The 25,969-nt window shown below is 38.7% G+C and overlaps 1 protein-coding gene across 5 annotated transcripts in view; it reads right to left on the bottom strand.

The window, feature by feature from the left end:
* The window catches only part of OSBPL1A (oxysterol binding protein like 1A), a 219,869-nt gene that overhangs the window by 16,959 nt on the left and 176,941 nt on the right, over positions 1-25,969 (bottom strand). For all 5 annotated transcript variants that reach the window (XM_059895089.1, XM_059895088.1, XM_059895092.1 and 2 more), the window contains 3 exons: positions 16,802-16,877; positions 1,665-1,799; positions 550-647 (listed from right to left, as the gene is read on the bottom strand). In XM_059895089.1, coding sequence (XP_059751072.1) covers positions 550-647; positions 1,665-1,799; positions 16,802-16,877 — 309 coding nt within the window. The remainder of the gene's footprint in view (positions 1-549; positions 648-1,664; positions 1,800-16,801; positions 16,878-25,969) is intronic.

The raw sequence follows: 25,969 nt of genomic DNA on the forward strand, positions 1-25,969 counted from the left end.
AATATTAGCCATGTAAATTTAAAACTTATCATTCCATTTATATTAAGATTGAAGAATCTAATGTATCTCTTTTACAAACATCTAGGGAATAAATGAGATCAAAACTTGTGGAGGGAAGAGAATGATTCAGAAAAACTAAAGCCAAATGAATTCCCTAACTGGGTGTAAAGAAGCAAGCTACAGCAGGAAATGCAACTCTAGATACATTCATTGCCTGTATGCCAACAGTGTAAGTTTATGCTAATATATTTTATATGGTTATTGAAAATACCCAATCATGCCTTATGGTCTACATAAGGAGAAAGGATGGTAACTAATCCCACAAGATCAGGAATACTGAAATCCTTGTAATGGTTCATTTTATGTATGTTTTCATATTTTTGACATAATTTCTAAAATAATAAATATCATAGAAACAAACAAAATTGTTAACTTTCTTCAGTCATACAAAATGTTGGTAAATGCTCAAAAAATATACATTTTCATTTGAAGAGCTATATAAATCATGCAAATTCAACTATCCACCTGGAATAGTGTGAAAGATCTTACCGAACTAATTCATAAGTCTCTCCCAGAAGTGGGTTGAAAGGCTTTCCAGTACGTTCCCACTGAGAAGCAACAGCAGATACAGCAAATGCAGCTACACACTGTGGGACAGAGCATTAGGAGAAGTTAAAAATAGCCTTGCTGGCTCCTCATTCTTTCAGGAACTGAAATTCTGCTGAAAATAGTAATTTACAAAATGATTTTGAGGAGTTTAATTACTTTGTATTTTTAACATGGCTTAATAAGCAAACTAATAAGCAAACGTGGATATTCAGAATGAAAATTACTGAGACTCTTCCTATAGATCATCCCAACTGTGGGTTTTATAACACCCTGACAGTGCTACAAATTCTCTCAAGGACTTTTAAAAACCTCTCAAGTCCTAAATTACTCTTAATTCCTTTAAAATTTCTAAAAAGTACATCACTTTTAGGATGGGGCAAAGAGATAAAACTAAACAAGTTGGTATCAAGTCCAATGAGGTTGGGAAAAGCTAATATATATAAATGAAAGCACAGAAAGACTCCATTTAGAATGCTATTGCCTTGCTGGAAGGAGAAGAATGTATCTACTATACTCTCCCTGTGTCTAGTCAATCCATATACATCACATGAACGCCTTCTCTTCAGAGGAAAATTAAAAAGTGCAATTCCTTGTTGTCCTTTGTTTTAACCTATAGTAGTATGTGTATATTTATATACACACATAAGCATAAATACACATATTTATCTGTGTATCTGTTTATCTATTCCTTCTTGGAAACACTGAGAAAGTCTGAAAGAAAGGTTGAATGTTTTTACCCTAACACAATGCTACCTTCTAAAACAAAGACTCAGAAACAGCTCACCAACATCCAGGTTTGGTTTTGGACCACGTTCTGCTTCTCCTGCAATTCTCGTTGGTCCTTCCACTATGGTGGCGCTCTGACTAGAGGGTGGCGGGGAAGGAACACAGACGACACTCCAAACACACTGACTATGTAATAATAACGTTTGCTAACCTCACACTGGACTTAACATGAATTCTGTGTATATGTGTTTGGGGCGGGGGGAGGGGAGAAGGTGGCAGAGAAGACTTCCTAAGACTTAAACCTTTCCCAGTGCTTGCGTGACACATACCTGCATCCTTTCCACAGGATCAGCAAATGAACTGGCCTTGTGGATGAGGTACGTATGCTCCATATATTCAGTGAGTCGCTGGAGGAAGCTCAAAGGCTCGTTAAATATAACTGGCATGGTGATCTTGGAGAGTTCCTATTTAACAAGAAAATGGAAACTGTGATGTCCAACATACACAGCAAACTTACATGCTGCTGTCTCTACATAACATGTTCTGGGAAAGGAAGTCACAGAAAACAGCAAATTTAATTAGTATCAGTTCAATTTCATAAATCTTCCCAGAGCATCTAATGATGTGGAGTATATTGTTCAAGGCCTTGAAGGAAATACAAAGACTACCCAAACATTCTCCTTGGCTTCGAGGAGCTTGCAATCTACTGGTGAGCAGTGAGATGATGACTATTAATAAGTCTGCCTCAGATCAGAATTAGGAAATGGCATATAAAGGTCATGGGGACACAAAGACCAAAAATCTTCATAGTGGGCTAAGGAGCAACCACATATACCATTTTCATGGATAATTTTTCAAAGGAATTTCAGACTGTTTTTGACTGACAACATTGAGGTTTTCTGAGAACACTGATCCATTATACATTGTGAACTGGGGTCCTAGAAGGCTATTGTGTATTTCACAGGATAGGTTTTAAATTCTATCTGCTAGAATGACACAATCACAGTAGACTTCCAAAAATAATTTAATGATTGGGCAGGGGTCCTCTGACCTGAGTTGCAACCTTTCAACTCTGCTTACCATATCCTGCCAGCAAACAGTCTCACCATGAGATCTTTAACAAATTCATTAGGTAACAAACTTATCTTGGTTTTCTCTGGAATAGTCTGATGATCTTTCCAACCTTCCACCTACTACTATTTACCTTTCCGGTGAGAATCACATCTTTCATGAAGCCTGCTGACTAAAGTCATGATCACGTGAACAATCCCAAGGTGCCATTGAGGTTGAATGCCACCTGTCTCGGCTCTGACTTTCCCCCTCTAAACATCCACATTCTTACAGATATGCACAATTAAAAATAAAGTAACCTTCACAAAACTACTATCGGAATGCATTAAAAAAAAGCTGATTCATTACCATAAAATACTGCAGACCAGACAGACATGTAGCAGGTCAATGTAATGAAAAGAAATGGTAGGTTTATTGCTGCCTCACTGGGAAGACAAAGGAGAACTGGACTGTATAAGGAGATGAAGAAAAGAAGGCTTTACTGTATACACCCTGAGATCTCAGTAAATGCAAAAATTCACTGCTGGGGCCAAGTCAAGAAAGCTGTGACTGCCAAGGCTTTTCTTAATTGAGATATCTTAGACTCTCTTTCTTCTACTTAAAAATACCTTCATGAGTTTTTTCTTAAAAAAAAACCACAAAAACTAATAGAGGAATATGTAATTTTCAGTCACGGAAGTAAAGACATGAAAATGCTCCTCTCCTCAGAGGCAAAGCACCTCCAATAGTTTGGGATACAATGCTGGGTATTTACACACACATGTGTGTACACACATATATCTTATTGGATTTTTTTAATGCATGGGATCTGCTCTATGTATTGGCTCATCACTTGCCTTTTTTTGCTGTTCCTGTGTTCAGAGGTCTTACATACATGTACATTACACCACCGAGTCCATCAAGTTCTTTGTAATTGCTGCACTGCGCAGTGGTAAGATGTCAGAATCAGACTGAGTTCCTCTGCAGGCTTTCTCATTTACTAGATGTGTGACTCTGGCCAAGTTAAACTCTGCCAGTTTCCTTATCAATAACATGGCACTAATATAACAGTGTATATAACATAATTACTACAAAGCATTGTTATAAGACTAATATTTGCAAAACACTTAGACCAGTTCTGGGCACATTAGTAAATGCTATAGGTATTTGTTAAATTTTTTTTTTAAAGTCTATCTACAGATATACCATAAACTATTTAGCCTTATCCTTTAGAACATGAACAAATATGGTTTTAAAGTAAATTTCTGTTAAGTGGGATTTCTGGGTCAAAGGTGTGTGCTCATTGAAAATTTTTACAGTTACTACCAAGTTGAATGCCTTCAACCCTTCAACCCTTTATCAATTTGTACTGCTACCAATGCTTCTGGGAAGTCAGATTTTCTTTTAACATCAAAGGGAAGGGCATTACTTCCAATCTGTTCATTCAATCATGTTCACTTTCTTTACACAACTATTTAATTCAAAAATAGTCAAATGTTGTAATGGTGCTGAGTAGTTCATGTATAACTCTAGAACGAAGATTAAAAGACATAAGTATTAAAAGTAACTATAACTATGATAATTTGCTAATGGATACACAATGTAAAAAGATGTAAATTGTGACACCAAAAACATAAAATGGCAGGGAATGTACAAATGTAGAGCTTTTGTATGTGTTTGAAGTTAATTTGTTATCAGCTTAAAATAGACTGTTAAAACTATAAGATGTTTTACATAAACCTCATGGTAACTACAAAGCAAAAAACCTATAGTAGATACACAAAAGATAAAGAAAAAGGAATTTAAGTATACCAACTACAGAAAATCATCAAATTCACAAAGGAAGAGAGGAAGAGGAAAGGAACAAAGGAATTACAAAAAAAACAGCCAGAAAACAATGAACAAAAGAGCAATAGTGAAACCACATCTATCAGTAATTACTTTGAATGCAAGTGGACTAAATTATCCAACCAAAAGACATAGAATGGCTGAATGAAAAAACAGAAAACACCAAGACCCAACTATGCTGACTACAAGAAATTCACTGCAGCTCTAAGGACACACACAGATAGAAAGTGAGAGGACAGAAAAAGATATTCCATGCAAATGGAAACAAAAAGAAAGCAGGGGTAGTTATACTTCTATTAGACAAAACAGATTTTAAGCCAAAGAATGTAACAAGACACAAAGAAGGTCATAATATAATGTAAAGGGGTCAATTCATCAAGACGATATAACAATTATAAATATTTATGCACCCAAAATAGGGACACCTAAAAGCAAATATTAACAGATCTTAAAAGAGAAATAGACAGCAATACAAGAAAAGCAGGGAATTTCAATTCTCTACTTTCAACAAGGGACAGACATCCAGACAGAAAATCTTAGTAAGGAAACAATGGGTTTAAACAACATGTTAGACCAACAGACCTAAGAGACATATACAGAACATTCCATGCAATAACAGAATACACAATTCTTCTCAAGTGTATATGGAACACTCTCCAGGATAGACTATATATTAGGCCACAAAACAAGACAATAAATTTAAAAATACTGAAATCATATCAAGCATCTTTTCTAACCACAATGGTATACAATTAGAAATGAACTACAAAAAGAAAACTGGGAAATTCACAAATACGCAAAAAGTAAACATGCTACTAAACAACCAATAGGTCAAAGAAGAAATCAAAAAATATCTTGAGACAAATGAAAATGGAAATACAACATACAAAACTTACAGGATGCAGCAAAAACAGCTCTAAGAAAGAAATTCATGGCAATAAACACACTAAGAAACAAGATCTCAAACAGCCTAACTTTACACCTCAAGGAATTAGAAGAAGTCCAAAATTAGTAAAGGAAGGGTAACAAAGATCAGAGTGGAAAGAAATGAAACAGAGACTAAAAAGATAAATGCAACTAAGAGCTGTTTCTTTAAAAAAAAGAAAGATAAAATAGACAAAGCTTTAACTATACTCACCAAGAAAAAGAGAGAGAGGACTCAAATAAGTAAAATTATAAATGACAGAGAAGATACTACAACTGATGCACAAAGGATCATTAAGAATGCTGTGAACAATTATATGCTAACAAATGGACAATCTAGAAGAAATGGATAAATTCCTAGAAACATATAACCTACCAAAATTGAATCATGAAGAAATAGAAAATCTGAACTGATCAATTCCTAGTAAGGAGATTGAAGCAGTAATCAAACACCTGCCAACAAACAAAAATCCAAGACCAGATATCTTTACTTGTGAATTCTGCCAGACATTTAAAGAAGCATGAATACTGATCCTTCTCAAACTATTCAAAAAAAACAGAAGAGGAGGGAACACTTCCAAACTCATTTTACAAGGTCAGCATTATCCTGACACCAAAACCAAAGACAAAACCAGACAAAGAAAAGAAAATTATAGGCTAATATCCCTGATAAACACAGATGCAAAAGTCAAGAAAATATTAGCAAACTGAACTCAACAATACATTTAAAGGGTCATACACCATGATCAAGTGGGTTTTATTCCAGGTAAGTAGGATGGTTCAATACAAGCCAATCAATAATGTGATATATGACATTAATAAAATGATGAATAATCTCAATAGATGCAGAAACAGCATTTGACAAAATTCAACCTCCTTTCATGATAATAACTCTCAACAAAGTGGGTATAGAGGAAGCATACCTCAACATAATAAAGGCCATATATGACAAGCCCACAGCTAACATCATACTCAGTGGTGAAAAGCTGAACACTCTTCCTATAAGATCAGAAATAAGACAAGGATGCCCACTCTCACCACTTTTATTCAACATAGTACTGAAGTTCTAGCCAGCGTAATCATGCAAGAAAAAGAAATAAAAGGCGTCCAAATCAAGAAGGAAGAAGTAAGATTATCTCTATTTGCAGATGCCATGATGTTATATGTAGAAAACCCTAAAGACTCCACCAAAACACAATTAGAACTAATACTTGCATTCAGTAAAGGTGCACGGTACAAAATCAACATACAAACATCAGTTGTGTTTCAATTCACCAACAACAAACTATCAGAAAGAAAAATTAAGAAAACAATCCCATTTCCAATTATCATCAAAAAGAATAAAATAGTTAGGAATAAAATTAACCAAGGAGGTGAAAGAGCTATACACTGAAAATTGTAAGACATTAATGAAAGAAATTGCAGAAGACACAAATAAATAGACAGATACTCTGCACTCATGGATTATAAAAGTTGTTAAAATGTCCAAACTACCCAAAGTGATCTAAAGATTCAATGCAATCCTTATCAAAATTCCAATGGCATTTTTCACAGATATAGAAAAAACAATCCTGAAATTTGTATGGAACCACAAAAGACCGTGAATAGCCAATGCAATCTTGAGAAAGAAGAACAAAGCAGGAGGTATCATGCTCCCAGATTTCAAACTGTATTACAAAGATATAGTAATCAAAACAGTACAGAATTGGCATAGAAATAGACAGGCAGATGAATGGAATAGAATAGAGAGCCCAGAAATAAACCCATGCATTTATGGTCAATTAATTTTTGCTAAAGGAGCCGAGAATATACAATGGAAACAATCTAAGTGTCCGTCAGTGGATGAATGGATCAAGAAAATGTGGGTGTGTGTGCATGCATATGTCTATGTGTGTACGTATATACACATGCACACAAATATATACATACACACACACACACACGATATTTCTTGGCCTTACAAAAGAAGGCCATTTGTGGCAACATGGATGAACGTGGAGGGCCTTATGCTAAGTGAAATAAACCAGATAGACAAACACTGCATGGTATGATATCACACATATGTGAACCTTCAAAAAAAAAAAAAAGTTGAACCAATAAAAACACAGTAGAAAGTCGCTGCCAGGGGCTTCAGGGTGGGGAAAATAGGGAGAAGTTGGTAACAGGGTATACACTTTCAGTTATAATATGAATAAGGTCTGACGATCTACTGTATAACATGGTGACATGACTACAATTGATAACACTGTTTTGTATAGATGAAATTTGTTAAGCGAGTAGAACTTAAATGTTCTCACCAAAAAAAGGATACATATGTGAGGTGCTGGATGTGTTAATTAACTTGATGGGGGGAATCCTTTCACAATGTATACATATATCCAATCATCTTGATGTAGACTTTAAATATTTGTCAATTATATCTCAAAAAAAAAATCCACCAAGATTGTCTCTCTAAAGCAACTTGGCTATACAGAATATGCATATAGAAATAAAACTGTTTCAAAATAGCTTTTAAAAAAATTTTAATTTAGCACCTACTAGGTGCCAGGCACTGTTTTAGACACTGGATTAAAAGTCTCATTATAGCCAATTCTGACCTGGAATGCCCTACTCTCTTCCCTTAACTCTTGTATCCCCTCTCCAGTAGGATTTCAAGAGAGTTCAAGTCTCTCCTCCTCGACTATTCCAGTACTCACTGATTTCTCGCCTCTTCCAGCTCCTGGAGCACCAGAATCTGTATCGCACAATTTAGCATCTGATCACAGATTATACAGCCTGCTGCTATGTCAGGAGTACTAACCAGCTTATCTTGCTAACTACACAGTAATACAATTCCTGAGGGGAGGGATAATATCTTATACTCCGCCTGCATCCTCATCACCTCAGGGAGAGCAGAGCACATTGCAGGCACCCCTGCCCTATGTGCTCCTGTATGCTTCCACTGCCCCCTGAGTTTAATCCTATTTGGGCATTTATCACAGTGTATTAGACTCTCCTGACTCTTTCACTGGAATACAAACTCCCTGAAGTCAGAACCCTCTTGTTTAATGATGCACATAGTTCACACAGCAAAATGAGTAAAAAAGTAGGTTACAAAGCAACATGTTCAAAAATATTTTAATTTTGTAAAATACATGTTTTATAGACAAATATTAGAAGGTAGTAGCACCAAAAAGTTAACAGTGGTTGACTGTAGGAGTTGGTAGTCCAGGTAATGTAACACTTTCAGCCTGGCAAAAGGAAGGCATGGGGAAGCCGACATCCCCACACCGCAGAAAGCGGACGCCTTACGACGTACACGCTGACACTATGCTCATCATAAAAGAGACAAGAGAAAAGCACGACGGGAAAAGAGAACAACAAAACATACTCAGGTTAGTCCAGTCCTGGGTTCCAGAGACAGTAGAGCGTTAAAGGAGTGCCTTCTGAACAGAAGGCACAACGGTGGCTGCCAGGACTGGGGGGTAGGGAGGTGGGGAGCTGTTGTTTAAGGGGCGCAGAACGTCAGTTCCACAAGATGAAAAGAGTTACATGGGTGGTAACGGCAGCACAATGTGAATGTACAAACGCCACTGAACTGCACGCTTAAAAATGGTTAAAATGGTAAATACTGTGTTCTGTGTTTTAGCACAATTGAAAAATAAAAGAATGGGCTCTGAGAGCACATGCCCCTTGCTACCTGACGCTTGCATCACTATGAGTCCCTCACCTCTCCGCCAAATGGGGGCTTCATTATGTACCTCACAGGGCCTGTCAGGATTAATCAGTTCACACAAAACACTCAGAACAGGCATACGTTAAGTGAGCAATAAATGTTAGCTATGATCATTACTATTAATAGTACATTCAAGATTGCCAAGTCCTCCAAGGCCGTGTAGAGGCAAGGCGGCTTTGAAGGCTGGGATACCTCATCCTGTCGCCTGGGCAGCCGAGCTGCAGAGAAGGCACTCAGATGGCAGCGTGGCTTGAGTTCCAACCTTAAAAGGTGAAGAAGTGAGGGAAGGACACCTGTTCCCCCTGGAGCCCCAGCCAGAAGGCATCACGTAGTCCCCGCTGCTGAGGCTCTTGCTGCTGGCTGGCTGTCCCGTGCAATTGCCAAGATGACAGGGGTTCACCAGGGTGGCGACATGAGCCCTGGCCCGTGACAGTATGTGACGTAAATGATGCCATTTCTGGCTCTGCTCTCTTGTTCTCTACATTTCGCTTTGTCATGCACAACAGCAGGGTGAGATTTATTTTAAAGGAATTTAAAGGATTTATTCATTAAAGGAATGAAGAACTTTACCTAAGTTTGATTCTGAACTTTTTTCCCTAAAAAGTACTAGACTGACTATTAAACACTCACTGAGGGAATAAGAGACATGCTGCGGGGGTGACAAGGCGTTTGGCACTTCTGTCATTACGGCGGCTCAAATGGGAATCCAGGCCTAGGGACTTATCTTTCATCTCTATAGCGACGCTGTATACGTTGCCATACTCTCACATAATCTCCCTGAGAAAATATGCGAGCAAGAATGGGACAGTCACGTTGTCCACTAGCCACTGGCTGCTCACCACCAGTTGGCTTGACTTCATATGAGTCAGCAAGTCAATGAAATAGTGGTTTGTCAACTCTGGAAACCAAGGTACAAAGGACATGGTTTTATCACCCATTCAATGGGCAGACTATTTTTTAATCATTTGAAAAGCTCCCAAAATTCTGAAAGGGTCTTTAAATCCAATTTTATAATCTAGAATAATTTAAACACCTTCCTGCTTCTTTTAGTAACTCAGAATGTAAGCATTCAAGGAAATGAAAAGGCACATTTGTGGCCCAGGTAATAGACACAGAGTGGAAGGGACAGAAAAAGGCCTGAGGGAACATATACACATAGATCCAGATGGCCATAAAAACCACCTTGACTGCACAGAAGAGTCTAACATGCTATTTAAAATACAGCAATGGACCTGCAATTTTTTGCCTCTGTTAGTCTGTACAATTATTGATATTTTAATTGTTAAAATCTACAGTTCCCTGGATATGTAATGAAAAAACTCGGTGATACAAACTATATTTCATTCCCTCTTGGAAATTCACAGAGACACCGTTTTTACTTACAATACAATGAAGTTTGGTATTGGATTCGTTAGATACTGTATACAACTACTTAGTACTGCATATATTCCAATAATAGGAAAAGCAACAATGCGTATTATGAAGGTCAAGTTTCAGGAAGAAACATGAGCTAGAATACTTTTATCACTGAGAGCTTCAGTCAGCTGGAAAAATTAAATATTTATGCCAGGCAATTCTATCTTGTGACCCAGCTAAAAGCAAAGTTTAAATGTATCCATACAAATTAATAGCAACTAATGATGAAACTGAAGAAACTCTTAATTGCAGTTGCTCATCAGCTGACAAACTGAGAAGAAAACAAAGAGAAGGCTGCTTTGTCACTCGAGCACTATATAAACAAACAAGGCCAAGTGTGATCCCCACTGAAGTGGAAAATATCTTATATGGGTAACGCCGAGCACCGTAATGCCTAACTGTGCAAATATTTAAGACCTGGGTTAGAGAGAGCAGCTCAGCTTCGGTCTTAAGCTAAGTCTGCCAGTGGGCAGGGTCCTCACCCAGGTGTGCGGCCCAAGCACTAAGTGGGCTTCTAGGCTCTTCACTGATGGGCAGGCGCTGGCAGCAGCCTTGGCTCTGTGCCTTGGATGTGCCTTCTGTGACACCAGCTTGGCACTGGATCCTCCTTCCACAACAGCCCCAAAGATGTAAAACTTTACCCTTCTTACATGTAAGGGCCTTGGAGGGCCAAAGGTCTCTTTCCCATCTTGGGCTACTCAGTCCCTTCCCTCTCCACAAGATGTCTATCATCTATTAGTTTACCATTGCATGAGAGGTTCTTGCCATCTGAATACACTGATCATGCCCAAAGCAGTCACACCAAGACCTTGCAAGTCAGCCCTTGGGGACCACTCTGGTCGAGCAGTCTGAACAAGCCTGCTGCTCTGACGCCTTTTGCTGTTGGTTACACCACTGTTCCTCAGCTCTCACAGACCAGCCCCAGAGAACACAACACCCAGAAGCAAAGGAACTATGCACAGGAAAGGGGTGTCTGCATGTGAACCGAATGAACCGCACTGTGGGCAACTGGGTGCAACCAGTGGTAAAAACAGGGAGAAAAAGACAAGAAAAGCTTTGAGGGAAAAGACAAACAGATATTCCTTTCCTAGTCTTCCTGTCTCGTAGCTGAATTTTTTCAGAGTTGGGAGGCCGTGTGAGTCCTCTCGAAGGACAACCACTAGGTGGGAATGTGGCAGGACAACTAAGGCACTGGCTGGAAGCCTGGACCAGGTCCACGGTCTCCACACTGTAGTCACTCAGGGTACCCCGTGACTGTGGGCAGGGATGGATGCTTTAGGGGAACCGATCTGCAGGTGCTCAGCCTTCACACGCACTCCTGCCTAAGAACTGACAGGCCAAGAACGCACTTGCGTCGGACGTCACGCTGTTGCTGTTTTCCTACGTCTTCTTATAAAATCGCCCTTCTTTTACTTGGGGTGGGGGGGAGACACCCCTTACACCATCCTGAATTCTAGTATAGCAGTCTTGCTCTGATGCGTAAAAACCTTCAGGGCACCGAGTGAAGGGAGGTTTAGAAATACAGTACTGGTACAAGGAAGCCTCTTAAATCAAGGCACTGTTGCTCTGCAGGACGGCTCCCCGACTTTCCTGTTTTCGTTAAGGCAGAGACCTGACATCGGAAGCTCTTCCAGTCACCTCTCCCCTGTTGGGATATTCTGATTTCAGATCATTATAGAGTGAGGTGGTAGAGATGACAAATTTTGTTTAACTACTTTGCTTCTTCTGCCTCCTGTCTCTTAAGTCAGTATTTATAACGTACCAGTTTGGGCAAAGCTCCAAATCTTATCTAGAGCTGTATCTGGCTTATATTTAGAATTCAAGAATGGGACAGTTGTCACAGTGCCATATACCAATGTGTTTATCTGAGCCCAAAAATAACATCACAGCCCTGACAGTGAGCTGACCCGGGATGCGTCTGGTTGTGAGGTCATGCGGCAGACATTCTGCATCAAGGGGATGCGATGAATCTGAGGTTTTGAGGGAAAACATTTAAAGTGCATGGTAAGATAAAAAGCATTTCATGAAAAAAGATTATATTGGCAAGGTGCGTTTCAGGGAAAATATTTCAATTTTCCCAACCCCTTCTCAATATTGCGAGGTATATCTGAATGAGAGGACACAGTTACAGAAACCGAAGTTGAGAGCCCTGGTAAAGCTTCTCCACTCCATTTCCCAGAGACCCAGATGCCCATGACGCCAAAGGAAGGTAACAAGACCTCTTGCAAGTTAGAGTTTTCAAATGTTTCCAATGACATGGAAGGAAGTCCTACTGAGTTGCCAATTTATGGATCATAAAAAATTATTTTTGATGGATAATATATTACTATCCGATTTTTGACATATAGTCAGGAAAAGGTCAAAGAACTGAATGACATTGCTAGATACTAAAAAAAACACAGAACTCCTACTTCCCATCTGTCTATTAATATGAGCAAGGCTTCTTAATCCTTGAATCTATTAAAAAAAGAGAACTGTTACTGAAAATCCTGTCTCATTCTAGCAATGTGTGATATTCATTCTCAGATATCTCAGCCAAAGTGAAAAAATCCTTTTTATGAATAACATTTTAGCTTTTATGTTATACTTTCATAAATTTTGTAATGCTTGTTATTTTGATCACTCATGTAAGAATAACTTAAAACTTTTAGTACTAAAGTCTTATGGCCATAAAATATAAATTTTTAAATTTTAATTTAAATATGTATTCTTCTGATAGTGAAGTACGATAAGGTAATCAAAATACCTTCAAAGATGAAAAAAATTAGGTTAGGGTAATATTCTATAGTAAATATGGAATGGAAATAGGAGTTAAAGGAGCAAACTAGAACTATAACATTTTCAACTCTTATATTCAAGTCTCTATGGAATTTGGTTGCACTGGATACCTTTCTGAATGATACAACATTTTCACTTTAATAACTCGGTATTTAAAATATAACAGACCTTCTTCACCCTCTTATAATAATCTAACACTAATATTCTATGACTCCAAGACATTTAGCAGACGTGGTCTCAGGTGCAGGCGCCTACTCAAAATTTGTGCCTGGACGCCTCGTTTGCCTCACCCTGGTGCTGGCCCTGGTTTCCAAAGTCACTAAGTATGGATACCCATGACCTAGCCTCTGGGTGTGTCCTGCTGACAAATCCTAAAGGGATGGGAGAGAAGAGGCGAAAGAAAACAGGGGAGACAGAAGACAATGGGATTATGAGACTAGAGTCCTTTAACAAAAGGACAATGGGAGTAAGGAAATAAGGAACAAAGAATTCAAATTACTAACCAACATCAAGTATTAATTCTGAGATGGGAATCTGTTTGGTAAATGCTTCAATCACAGAGAGATTTAGGACTTAATTCCAGTTATGTATTCATTTCATGTAGTATAACCCAACATTTGGTAACATAATCCTGTCCAAAACAGACTGGGAGAAAAAAGGGTGCCATAAGTTTTGGAAATCTAAGTCTCTATATTCATTTTAGAAAAAAAGCAAGTCAAATGTGTATGTATGTGGCAGTGGAGGATGGAGCAAGGTGAGCCCGGCTGGAGAAGGTGCTGCAGGGCACCGAGGCCCAGGATGACAAATGCCTGAAGACACTGACTTTCCTACCTGAGAAAGATGAAGTTATACCTCGACCATACATGGCAGGTAAGCACCTATCATGTGTTCTTAAAAGCCATGTCTTAAGGGATTAATGATACTATGCCATAAAACTGTATCATCATAAATGAGGGGCACTGATTTCTGAAAAAGTTGGCACCAGACCCCAGTTGAGTGTAGAACTGGGAGGTTTCCAGCAGGATGCCCACACTCCCCACTCTGATCTCATATGCTCCTCAAGTCGACAGAGACATCACGAAAAGCTATGGTTCAATATCAGATTTCCTCTGCTACTTTTAAGACTTATTATTATAAAATCAAGAACCTGGGAATGTGAAGCTATGGGAAAAGCCAGCTGAAGGGTATGTCCATGGCTTCTGTAACTGAGATTTACCCACACAGAAAGGACCTAGAGTGAAGTATTTGGATTATTAAGTGTAACAGAATCATGAAAATGCAATGGGGGGGTTTTAAAAAATGCCTTCACTTTGAAGTTAACTGTAATAAAATCTATGGATACTAATATCTTCTAATTTTTTACCTATTTTCCTCGTGGTTGGGGGTAGCAGGAGGCAGATATAAGAGGGGTCAATACCAAAAATTATTTAAAAATTTTTATTCTGGTGATGTTATTTGCTTTTCTCTCTCAAGATACACCGCACTTTAAATCTCTATTGTGCTCAACACTGACCCTCTTGGACTGATTCCTCTGCCCATGAGAGGGGAGACATGGTGCCCCGAGAACAATAACTTCCAAATGCCAGATAACTGCCTTTCAATCACATTAATAAATATTAATAATTATTCATCTAGAATGTTAGTCTCTTATAAAACCTCAGGAGAAAATACTTTCCCAAAATATTACCTCCCCTGCAGCTCTTTCTCTGTGATTTATTCAGAAAGTTCTATAGATACAAGTTTCAAAACATTCCACGGTGCCCTTTCAACCCAAACAGCTCTGCTTTTATGTGCTTTATTTTGTTTATGATTCAGCCTGTCTATTTGCACAAACAGTTCCACACCTAAAAATAAAGGTAAAACCATCCTTCTAGAGAAATAGGGCATCTTTCGAAGTACGACAGGCAGAAGCATGACATTACTTCCCGTCTTTTAAAAGAATGGATAGTTTCCATTTAGACAGAATGCTTGCTTTAGACATAAACTAGACGATTATCAGTCACTAGCCTGAACAAACTCATGACAATACCACTAAATCCGACACCCAGTGAGACAGGAGATAGTAGGTGACAGACTCAAGCAAGAGAAATACAGAAAGCTGTACTTTCCACGATTGCCAAAAAGACTAAACCACATCTGCAGTTTTCATACCCATTCTGTTGACTCAACAGCCTTAGACAAATGTGGTACCAATTCTACAGTAACTGTGGGTTTCATTCATTAGCAGCTTACAAAATCAATTTAATGAGTTGGAATCAGCGTTAATCTAATATAATAGAAAATATCATTTACTGTAAGGATGAGTATTCTTTTGTGGAACTGGTTTTCATTTTAAACACACATGCATATGTACATATTTACATACTGGATCTCAATGATAAATATGTTTACTAAGGGCTTGAAAAATATTAACTCTGTAGGATATAATTTTTTGTCCTGAAAATTTCAGTTCTTAAGAGACTAGTATGTATAGCTATTTTATTTAAGAATATATACATTTGTCTAGGTACATTTGGTTTGTCCTGATGAAACTTAATATAATCAAAATGGAATTAGAGCCCAGGTATTCTGATTCTCAAGTGTGATTAACTGTTGATAATAATGTTGAGCATTAAGCTAAACCAGGGTCTGTCCTGGCCATTTTATATAAATTATCTTATTTATCTCTCAATACAGCTATAAGGTGCAAATTACTCTCCTAACTTCACTCAGGGAAACAAGGCAACTGGCCTAAGGTCTCACAGACAGGAGGCGGCAAGGCTGGGATAAAGCCCATTATTCAGCTACAGATCCTTCTCTCCATGCAGTAGGATCAGAAAATATTTGTTTAAAATAAATGTTTCTGGAATTAGCTCCTTGGAAATTACATTTAGGAAGTCTCAGATGACATTACCCCATGTAGAGAAGAGGGGCATTTGAAAAATGCCAACGTGTGCACACCAGCAGCCAAAAGGATTTCAGGCATCAGAAAGAAAATGTTTAGAAAGTGACTATACTTCCCAGTACAAGGAAAGTTCTTGGAGTACTCAGGCTGCACATTAAATTGCAAAATTAAGAAACATAATCTCTAGGCAGATTCTTTAGCAGTTCAGGACTCACATGTTTTAAAATTTTCATCATTCTAGTTGGTCAAAGGTCATGCTAGAAGAATTAAGAGAACTTTATTCAGAATCCTAGCCTGACTGTCGTCAGGGTGGTGACGTGGACTACTATTTTAAAGGGAATCTAAGGATTTATATAATAGTAAATTTTGCCATCCGTTGCCCTCCCCCGCAAAATCAGATCCACCTGCACAGATAACTAAGCTGGGACACATTCCAAATATCTAACATACACCACACTTACAAGGTACCAAACATCTAACATACACCACACTTACAAGGTACAAAAACCTGCTCTGTGCACAGAAGCGTAAGTGGAATTATATTCTATACTGTGGGGACTGCTCTTTTTGAGCCTTTCTGGGTAACTCTATAGGGAAATACAAATGTGGAGCCTTTTCTTTTTCTACTTTCTTACAATGAAAAGTCACATTAAAGTCATATTAAATGGCATAAAAAGTGGTTCAAATTCTGTGAGGAAAACCTAATATAAGACTTCTCCTAATTTCTGATTCTCAAAAGTTTTCACAAACATTGTTGTGCAACACTTTTATGCCAACATTAGGATTCCCTTCTAAAGGATATGCATGAAACACCTATCAGCTTAATATTACAGAACTGACAGTTAATTTACCATTCCAATACATTTTCTGAGGATGCTCCAGATGCTGAAGTCATTTCGGGAAAACATAGGGGAGGGCAGGCTTGTTCTGAAAAAAAGAAAACAAACATAAAGACTTAATTTTAATACCACTGGCATTAGGAAAAAAGCTACTGTCAATAATCTGAGAGCCACAGGCATACATGTATAGAGACACCATAAAAACGCACAACATGTACATATGGCCAACAGGTACATGAAAAGATGCTCAATATCACCAGTCATTAGGGAAATGCAAATTAAAACCGCAATGAGATATCACCTCACACTTGTTAGAATAGCCAGAAAGACAAGGGATTACAAATGCTGGCGTGAATGTGGAGAAAAGGGAAGGTTGTGCACTGTTGGTGGGATTGTAAGCTGGTACAGCCACTACAGAAAACAGTATGGACGGTCCCCAAATAATTTAAATTGAACTCCCATATGATCCGGCAATTCCACTTCTGGGAATGTATTAAAAGGAAATGAAAATACTAACTTGAAAAGATGTCTGCACCCCCATGTTCACAGCAGCATTATTTACAATAGCCAAGACATGGTGGTATGAAATCAATCATTTAAGAAAATGTGGTATGTGTATCTCTCTCTGTCTCTCAGACACACACACACACACACACACACACACAAAGGAATATTATTCAGCCATAAAAAATGAGGAAAACCTACCATTTGCAACAAAACTGATGGAACTTGAAGGCATTATATTAACTGAAATAAGTCAGACAGAGAAAGACAAACACTGTATGATCTCACATGTGGAATCCAACAACAAAAAACCAACATCAAACTCAAAGAAAAAAGATCAGATTTGTGGTTGCCAGAGGTGGGGCTGAAGAGAAAGGGAATTGGACGAAGGTGGTCAAAAGGTACAAACTTCCAATTATCAGATAAATAAGTACTAGGGATGTGATGTACAACATGACTATAGTCAACACTGTAAGACGTAAGATACACCGTAGTCGTTAAGAAAGTAGGTCCTAAGAGTTATCATCATCAGGAGAAAAAAAAATTTTCTTTTTATTTTATCTATATAAGCTGATGGATGTTAGCTAAACCTACTGTGGTGATCATGTCACAATATTGTGAAATGTAATATACATGTAACTCAAACCATCGTGCTGTGCATCTTAAGCTTAGTGATGTGTATCAATTATTTCTCAATAAAATTGGAAAAAATGTGCACAGACAGGATAAAATAGGGTCCATCTGGGCTTGTATCCCTATTCACTGCTATTTTGGGCCCTGAAAAGTTCCACAGCAGATCAACTGGCCCCACGTCTTCGGAATCGTGCTGATCCGAATCCTCCTAATCCTCCTGTGTTGGTGTCCAGCTGCTTAAACCACCTCAGAAGTACACTGTCCTTTCACGTGCTGGCATATCTGACCTGCTGTTTGGTCCAAGACAGACCTATCATACTCTGATACTCAGTAAATTACTCTAGTAGCTGTTAAATAATGGAAACAAAAAATGTCATTACAGAACCTAGCTTCAGGTTTTTAAGAAATTAATTGTATCGTATCAGTACTTTCCCAAAGATGCTGATGTTGGACCAAACTCAGCAACTCTGGATGGACTGGAAAACCCTTTGCAAATTAACCTCTACAGAAGGAGCGTTTCCAGAGCCTCTGCAGGGGTAAGGAAACAGCCAAGAGAAGGGCGGCTGTCGGTGGCAAAGGGTCTGTGGCTCAGAGGAGCAGCACACTGAGCTCAGGCATCCTGAGGCCTCAGCACCACCGGGGGCAGGAGCGGGAGGTGGCCGGAACAACTTCCTGAAACACCGTTATAATAATGCCTTCTTTTTCATTATCTTAGGTTCTGGCCAAGGATGCTGGTTATCCAGGTGCTGTTTGAAATATACCCATGTACCTAAAATATTAAAGAAAATGTTAAATTAAAATTTTTATCTTCTAAAGCATCTCTATTCTATAAACTGATTAATTTGAATTACAGGAGTTCATCAAATTTTAAGTTTTTAAATAAATAATATTTTAAGATCCTCTGTGGTAAAATCTTTCTGATTTTTCCTTTTCTTAGGAACACTCACTGCTCATTTGGTAGATTCGTCATCTACCCAATCTGCTGGATAAGTGGCCACAGATGGTATTTAAATCACATTCTCTACAATCCAAGACTATCAATCTCAGTGACATGAACAATTGAATCCAGGGACAGAACCCTTGCCATTACCTACCATTTACACGTAGAATATAGTTTCAGAGATGCATATCAACTAAATTTTTCATCTCTTGTCTATTATAAAGTCAGTCAGAAATGTAACATATTATCTAGGAAGTTATGAGTCCAAAATAAGTTTTGTGAAGACTGAATAAGGGGCTCTAATTCCCCCCAACAGATGCTTACATTAAATGCATATGTATACATTACTATTCTGATTAAAGGCAAGAATAGCAGAAAAACAAGAAATATTTTGGAAGCAAGAAAGCAGAAGAGACATCCAAGCTTTATTTTTATTCTCAATTTAGAAAGCACCACAGGGTTGCCAGCCAAGAATCCCACCCAGAAATAGCCTGTACTCATTTTTGCGCACATAACGCTTTGTGGTGTTCTATGAAAATGTAATTACTCATTAATGAGGCCAGATAATCTGCAACCTGAGTTATCTATTCTGGAACACAACCAGAAAGCAGAGGTGAAGGGAAAGGGCCATCACGGAACCCGTGCTGTCTTCTTGCGTAGGACACGCAGAGCCAAATGCAAACCCTCCTTCAGACCACATGGTGCGTAACACACTGACGGGAAGCAGCAAGAGAACACCAGCCCACACGGCCATGCAGGAGCCGGGGCCCAAGTAAACGACCACAGGGCTGCTGACTGCATCTAAATCGATAGCATGAGGAGGCTGCCAAAAGAACAGAGCCAGAACATTCCCAAGGGCAGCTCTGCAAAGGTCAGACCACAGCTGGGATTCAGACCCATGTGCCACTTTGAAAAGGAGGACTCATGAGAGGCCAGGCAAAGGTGTCTGGAGAACAGCTCTTATAAGCAATGGCTGAAGGAAACGTGTGGTCTAGAAGAAACAGAAGAAACTGGAGGTCTGGGAACAGGGGACGTGACGGAGGTGTCAGGGCATTTAGAGGACGGGGCCGGGGGGCAGGAGTAAAGGCATCCGCACACCCACAGCCCCACCGCAGTCCCTGCACCCCTCTGCCTGCTTCGTCTTTCTCCACGGCACTGATCATCACGTGACGCACTGCAGGGCACCCCTGAGTATCTGCTGACTACGTCCCCCAAATATAGTACATAAGCTTCCGGAGGACTCGCGTTTCATCTACTGCTGTACCTCATTGCCCAGGACAAGCCTAACACAGGGGAGGAGTTTAAGTATTTGTTGAATGAGCTTTGGAATGTATAAGGCCTTTTGGTATACATTATCGCTTTCAAAAAGAATACGGTTTATCTTGTGCTACTGAAGACATTAGGACTAGGACTCTTGGTGGAAGTTACAGGACACCTAACGTAAAGCTAACATAAACTTAATATAAATATAACATAAAGCTAATATAACAGCTACCATAAAGTATAACCTGTCTTATAATTAATTCCAAACAGGGGAGACAAGAGAGTCTCAACAAGGAAGTGTTTCAAACAGATGCTGGAGGATCCCTTTCAGTCACGGCCCAGAAAGGCATTCCTGCACTGGGTGGGAAGTTGGTCTCCATGAGCTGGGCCAGGGATGTTGCTAAACATCCCACAGGAAACAAGACAGGTCTCCACAACAAAAAGTTATCCAGCCTCTAATGGCAGCAGTGCCAAAGTTGAGAAACCTGTCAAAGAAATACAACTAGAGCTTCATAGATAATTTTAAATTTTGTAGTGGCTTTATTAAAAAAAAAAAAAAAGTAAAAAGGAACAAGATAAATTAATTTTAACAATATACTTGATTTAACCCAATATGTCCAAAATATCAGCACTTCAACATGTAATCAATATAAAAATATTAATGAGATATTTTATACTTTTTCCCATACCACGTCTTCAAAATCCAGTGTTGATTTTACACTTAGAGCACGTCACAAGTTAGCTACTAAATTTTTAACAAAGTGAAATGTAGTCTTACCAAAGCAATAAAGTTATGTTTAATGGCAAAATATTTTATACTGCTTCGTTTTTACAAACTATGTTACAAAATTAACATAATAAACCTATATTAATTAAAATTAAATAAGACTACAAATTCAGTTTCGTGCTCACACTAGCCACATTTCAAGTGTTCAAAAATCACCTGTGGCTACAACTGGACATAATGGATTTCTGTGATTACTTCTGAAAACAAAAGGATAGGAATGCTCTCAGATTATGGAGGAAGATCAAAAAATTACTCAATTACAAGAGTCTAAAGTCAATGAGAAGCAAAACAGTCCACAGCCCAATCATCAAGAAAATGCTAAATCTGCAGTATTATTTAAACTAGAGAGAATAGATTTTTTAAAATTAGGTAGATTAAAATTTTTAAAAATGATTTATACTGAAAAGGATATATTTCTATATTTTAAATTTTCACTCCTTCCATGGTGGGGCGGGGAGGCGGGTAAGAATTCCCTAATGATCTTGGATGAGGAGATGCTACTCCAGGCAGAAAACAGAGCAGTGGCAGGCAGGCCTCAGAATTCCAGGCTGAGAGCACAGATCAATTATTCTCTTCCCTTTGAGTTGATCTGAGAGTCATTATCCTGAATTCTATGCTTCCTTTTTCCCTTCACACAGAGAGAAAACACCCTGTACCAGGGACTGAGAGTGATGCACCCCGGCTCTATTTTCAACCATACAGATGCCGCTCTGACTACGGACACAACGACACAATGACTGGTCTTTAAGGGAAAGCTCCCGTCCCACTCGCTTCATCTCCGTGATGCACGCGGCTCACCCGGCTGCCCTGCCACTGCACCACCGACACAGGGTGTACACAGACCCCGAGCTGAACCACGTTGACTTGTGAAGCGTGACTCACAAATGCTGTGCTGGGATCCCTTTGCTCCAAACACACTGCGCAAGTTCAGGAGATCACTGGCCCCCAGGTCTTTGGGAGATGCTTTTTTTTTTTCTAAGATTTTTTTGGTGTGGACTATTTTTAACGTCTTTATTGAACGTGTTACAATACTGATTCTGTTTTATGCTTTGGTTTTTTCGGCTGCGAGGCATGTAGGATCTTAGCTCTCCGACCAGGGATCGAACCAGCAGCCCCTGCACTGGAAGGTGAAGTCTTAACCACTGGACGGCCAAGGAAGTCCCTGGGAGATGCTTTTTTTTTTTTTTTTTTTTTTTAACATCTTTATTGGAGTAAAATTGCTTTACAATGGTAGTTTCTGCTGTACAACAAAGTGAATCAGTTATATGCATATATATCCCCATATCCCTTCCCTCTTGTGTCTCCCTCCCACCCTACCTACCCACCTCTCTAGGTGGTCGCAAAGCACCAAGCTGATCTCCCTGTGCTATGCAGCTGCTTCCCACTAGCTATCTATTTTACATTTGGTAGTGTATATATGTCCATGCCACTCTCTCACTTCGTCCCAGCTTACCCTTCCCTCTCCCCGTGTCCTCAAGTCCATTCTCTACGTCTCTGTCTTTATTCCTGTCCTGCCCCTAGGTTCATCAGAACCATTTTTTTTTTAAGGTTCCATACATATGTGTTAGCATATGGTATTTGTTTTCCTCTTTCTGACTTACTTCACTCTGCATGACAGACTCTAGGTCCATCCACCTCACTACAAATAACTCAATTTCATTTCCTTTTATGGCTGAGTAATATTCCATTGTATATATGTACCACATCTTCTTTCTCCATTCATCTATCGATGGACACTTAGGTTGCTTCCATGTCCTGGCTATTGTAAATAGTGCTGCAATGAACATTGTGGTACATGACTCTTTTTGAATTATGGTTCTCTCAGGGTATATGCCCAGTAGTGGGATTGCTGGGTCATATGGTAGTTCTATTTTTAAAGTTTTTAAAGGAACTTCTACACTGTTCTCCATAGTGGCTGTATCAATTTACATTCCCACCAACAGTGCAAGAGGGTTCCCTTTTCTCCACACCCTCTCCAGCATTTATTGTTTGTAGATTTTTTGATGATGGCCATTCTGACCAGTGTGAGGTGATACCTCATTGTACTTTTGATTTGCATTTCTCTAATGATTAGTGATGTTGAGCATCCTTTCATGTGTTTGTTGGCAATCAGTATATCTTCTTTGGAGAAATGTCTATTTAGGTCTTCTGCCCATTTTTGGATTGGGTTGTTTATTTTTTTAATATTGAGCTGCATGACCTGCTTGTATATTTTGGAGATTAATCCTTTGTCAGTTGCTTCGTTTGCAAATATTTTCTCCCATTCTGAGGGTTGTCTTTTCATCTTGTTTACGGTTTCCTTTGCTGTGCAAAAGCTTTTAAGTTTCATTAGGGTCCATTTGTTTATTTTTGTCTTTATTTCCATTTCTCTAGTAGGTGGGTCAAAAAGGATCTTGCTGTGATTTATGTCATACAGTGTTCTGCCTGTGTTTTCCTGTTACGAGCTTTATAGTGTCTGGCCTTACATTTAGGTCTTTAATCCATTTTGAGTTCATTTTTGTGTATGGTGTTAGGAAGTGTTCTAATTTCATTCTTTTACATGTAGCTGTCCAGTTTTTCCAGCATCATTCACTGGAGAGGCTGTCTTTTCTCCATTGTATATTCTTGCCTCCTTTAGCAAAGATAAGGTGACCAGATATGTATGGGTTTATCTCTGGGCTTTCTATCCTGTTCCATTGATCTATATTTCTGTTTCTGTGCCAGTACCATACTGCCTTGATGACTGTAGCTTTGTAATATAGTCTGAAGTCCAGGAGCTTGATTCCTCCAGCTCCATTTTCCTTTCTCAATATTGCCTTGGCTATTCAGGGTCTTTTGTGTTTCCATACAAATTGTGAAATTTTTTGTTCTAGTTCTGTGAAAAATGCCAGTGTAGTGTGATAGGGATTGCACTGAATCTGTAGATTGCTTTGGGTAGTAGAGTCATTTTCACAATGTTGATTCTTCCAATCCAAGAACATGGTATATCTCTCCATCTGTTGGTATCATCTTTCATTTCTTTCATCAGTGTCTTATAGTTTTCTGCATACAGGTCTTTTGTCTCCTTAGGTAGGTTTATTCCTAGGTATTTTATTCTTTTTGTTGCAATGGTAAATGGGAGTGTTTCCTTAATTTCTCTTTCAGATTTTTCATCATTAGTGTATAGGAATGCAAGAGATTTCTATGCATTAATTTTGTATCCTGCTACTTTACCAAATTCATTGATTAGCTCTAGTAGTTTTCTGGTGGCATCTTTAGGATTCTCTATGTATAGTATCATGTCACCTGCAAACAGTGACAGTTTTACTTCTTCTTTTCCAATCTGGATTCCTTTTATTTCTTTTTCTTCTCTGATTGCCATGGCTAGGATTTCCAAAACTATGTTGAATAACAGTGGTGAGAGTGGACATCCTTGTCTTGTTCCTAATCTTAGAGGAAATGCTTTCAGTTTTTCATCATTGAGAATGATGTTTGCTGTGGGTTTGTCATATATAGCCTTTATTATGTTTAGGTAGTTTCCCTCTATGCCTACTTTCTGGAGAGTTTTTATCATAAATGGGCACTGAATTTTGTCAAAAGCTTTTTCTGCATCTATTGAGATGATCATATGGTTTTTCTCCTTCAATTTGTTAATAAGGTGTATCGCATTAATTGATCTGTGTATAATGAAGAATCCTTGTATTCCAGGGATAAACCCCACCTGATCATGGTGTATGATCCTTTTAATGTGCTGTTGGATTCTGTTTGTATTTTGTTGAGGATTTTTGCATTTATGTTCATCAGAGATATTGGCCTGTAGTTTTCTTTTTTTGTGACATCTTTGTCTGGTTTTGGTATCAGGGTGACGGTGGCCTCGTAGAATGAGTTTGGGAGTGTTCCTCCCTCTGCTATATTTTGGAAGAGTGTGAGGACAGGTGTTAGCTCTTCTCTAAATGTTTGATAGAATTTGCCTGTGAAGCCATCTGGTCCTGGGCTTTTGTTTGTTGGAAGATTTTTTTTTTTCTTTTTAAATTTTTATTTATTTATTTATTATTTTTGGCTGTGTTGGGTCTTCGTTTCTGTGCGAGGGCTTTCTCTAGTTGCGGCGAGTGGGGGCCACTCTTCATTGCGGTGCGTGGGCCTCTCACTATCGCGGCCTCTCTTGTTGCGGAGCACAGGCTCCAGACGCGCAGGCTCAGTAGTTGTGGCTCACGGGTCCAGTTGCTCCGCGGCATGTGGGATCTTCCCAGACCAGGGCTCGAAGCCGTGTCCCCTGCATTGGCAGGCAGACTCTCAACCACTGCGCCACCAGGGAAGCCCTGTTGGAAGATTTTTAATCACAGTTTCAATTTCAGTGCTTGTGATTGGTCTGTTTATATTTTCTGTCTTTTCCTGGGCCAGTCTCAGAAGGTTGTGCTTTTCTAAGAATTTGTCCATTTCTTCCAGGTTGTCCATTTTATTGGCATATAGTTGCTTGCTGTAATCTCTCGTAATCCTTTGTATTTCTGCAGTGTCAGTTGTTACTTCTCCTTTTTCATTTCTAATTCTCTTGATTTGAGTCCCCTCCCTTTTTTTCTTGATGAGTCTGGCTAATGGTTGGTTTATAGATTCTGTTTATCTTCTCAAAGAACCAACTTTTAGTTTTATTGATCTTTGCTATTATTTTCTTCATTTCTTTTTCATTTATTTCTGATCTGATCTTTGTAATTTCTTTCCTTCTGCTAACTTTGGGGTTTTTTGTTATTCTTTCTCTAATTGCTTTAGGTGTAAGGTTACGTTGTTTATTTGAGATTTTTCTTGTTCCTTGAGGTAGGACTGTATTGCTACAAACTTCCCTGCTAGAACTGCTTTTGCTGCATCCCATAGGTTTTGGATCATCGTGTTTTGTCATTTGTTTCTAGGTATTTTTTTATTTCCTCTTTGATTTCTTCAGTGATCTCTTGGTTATTTAGTAGTGTATTGTTTAGCCTCCATGTGTTTGTATTTTTTACAGATTTTTTCCTGTAATTGATATCTAGTCTCATAGCATTGTGGTCAGAAAAGATACTTGATACGATTTCAATGTTTTTAAATTTACCAAGGCTTGATTTATGAC

This window comes from Balaenoptera ricei, chromosome 14 (genome assembly GCF_028023285.1).
Source record: "Balaenoptera ricei isolate mBalRic1 chromosome 14, mBalRic1.hap2, whole genome shotgun sequence".
In the NCBI taxonomy this organism is placed as follows: domain Eukaryota; kingdom Metazoa; phylum Chordata; class Mammalia; order Artiodactyla; family Balaenopteridae; genus Balaenoptera; species Balaenoptera ricei.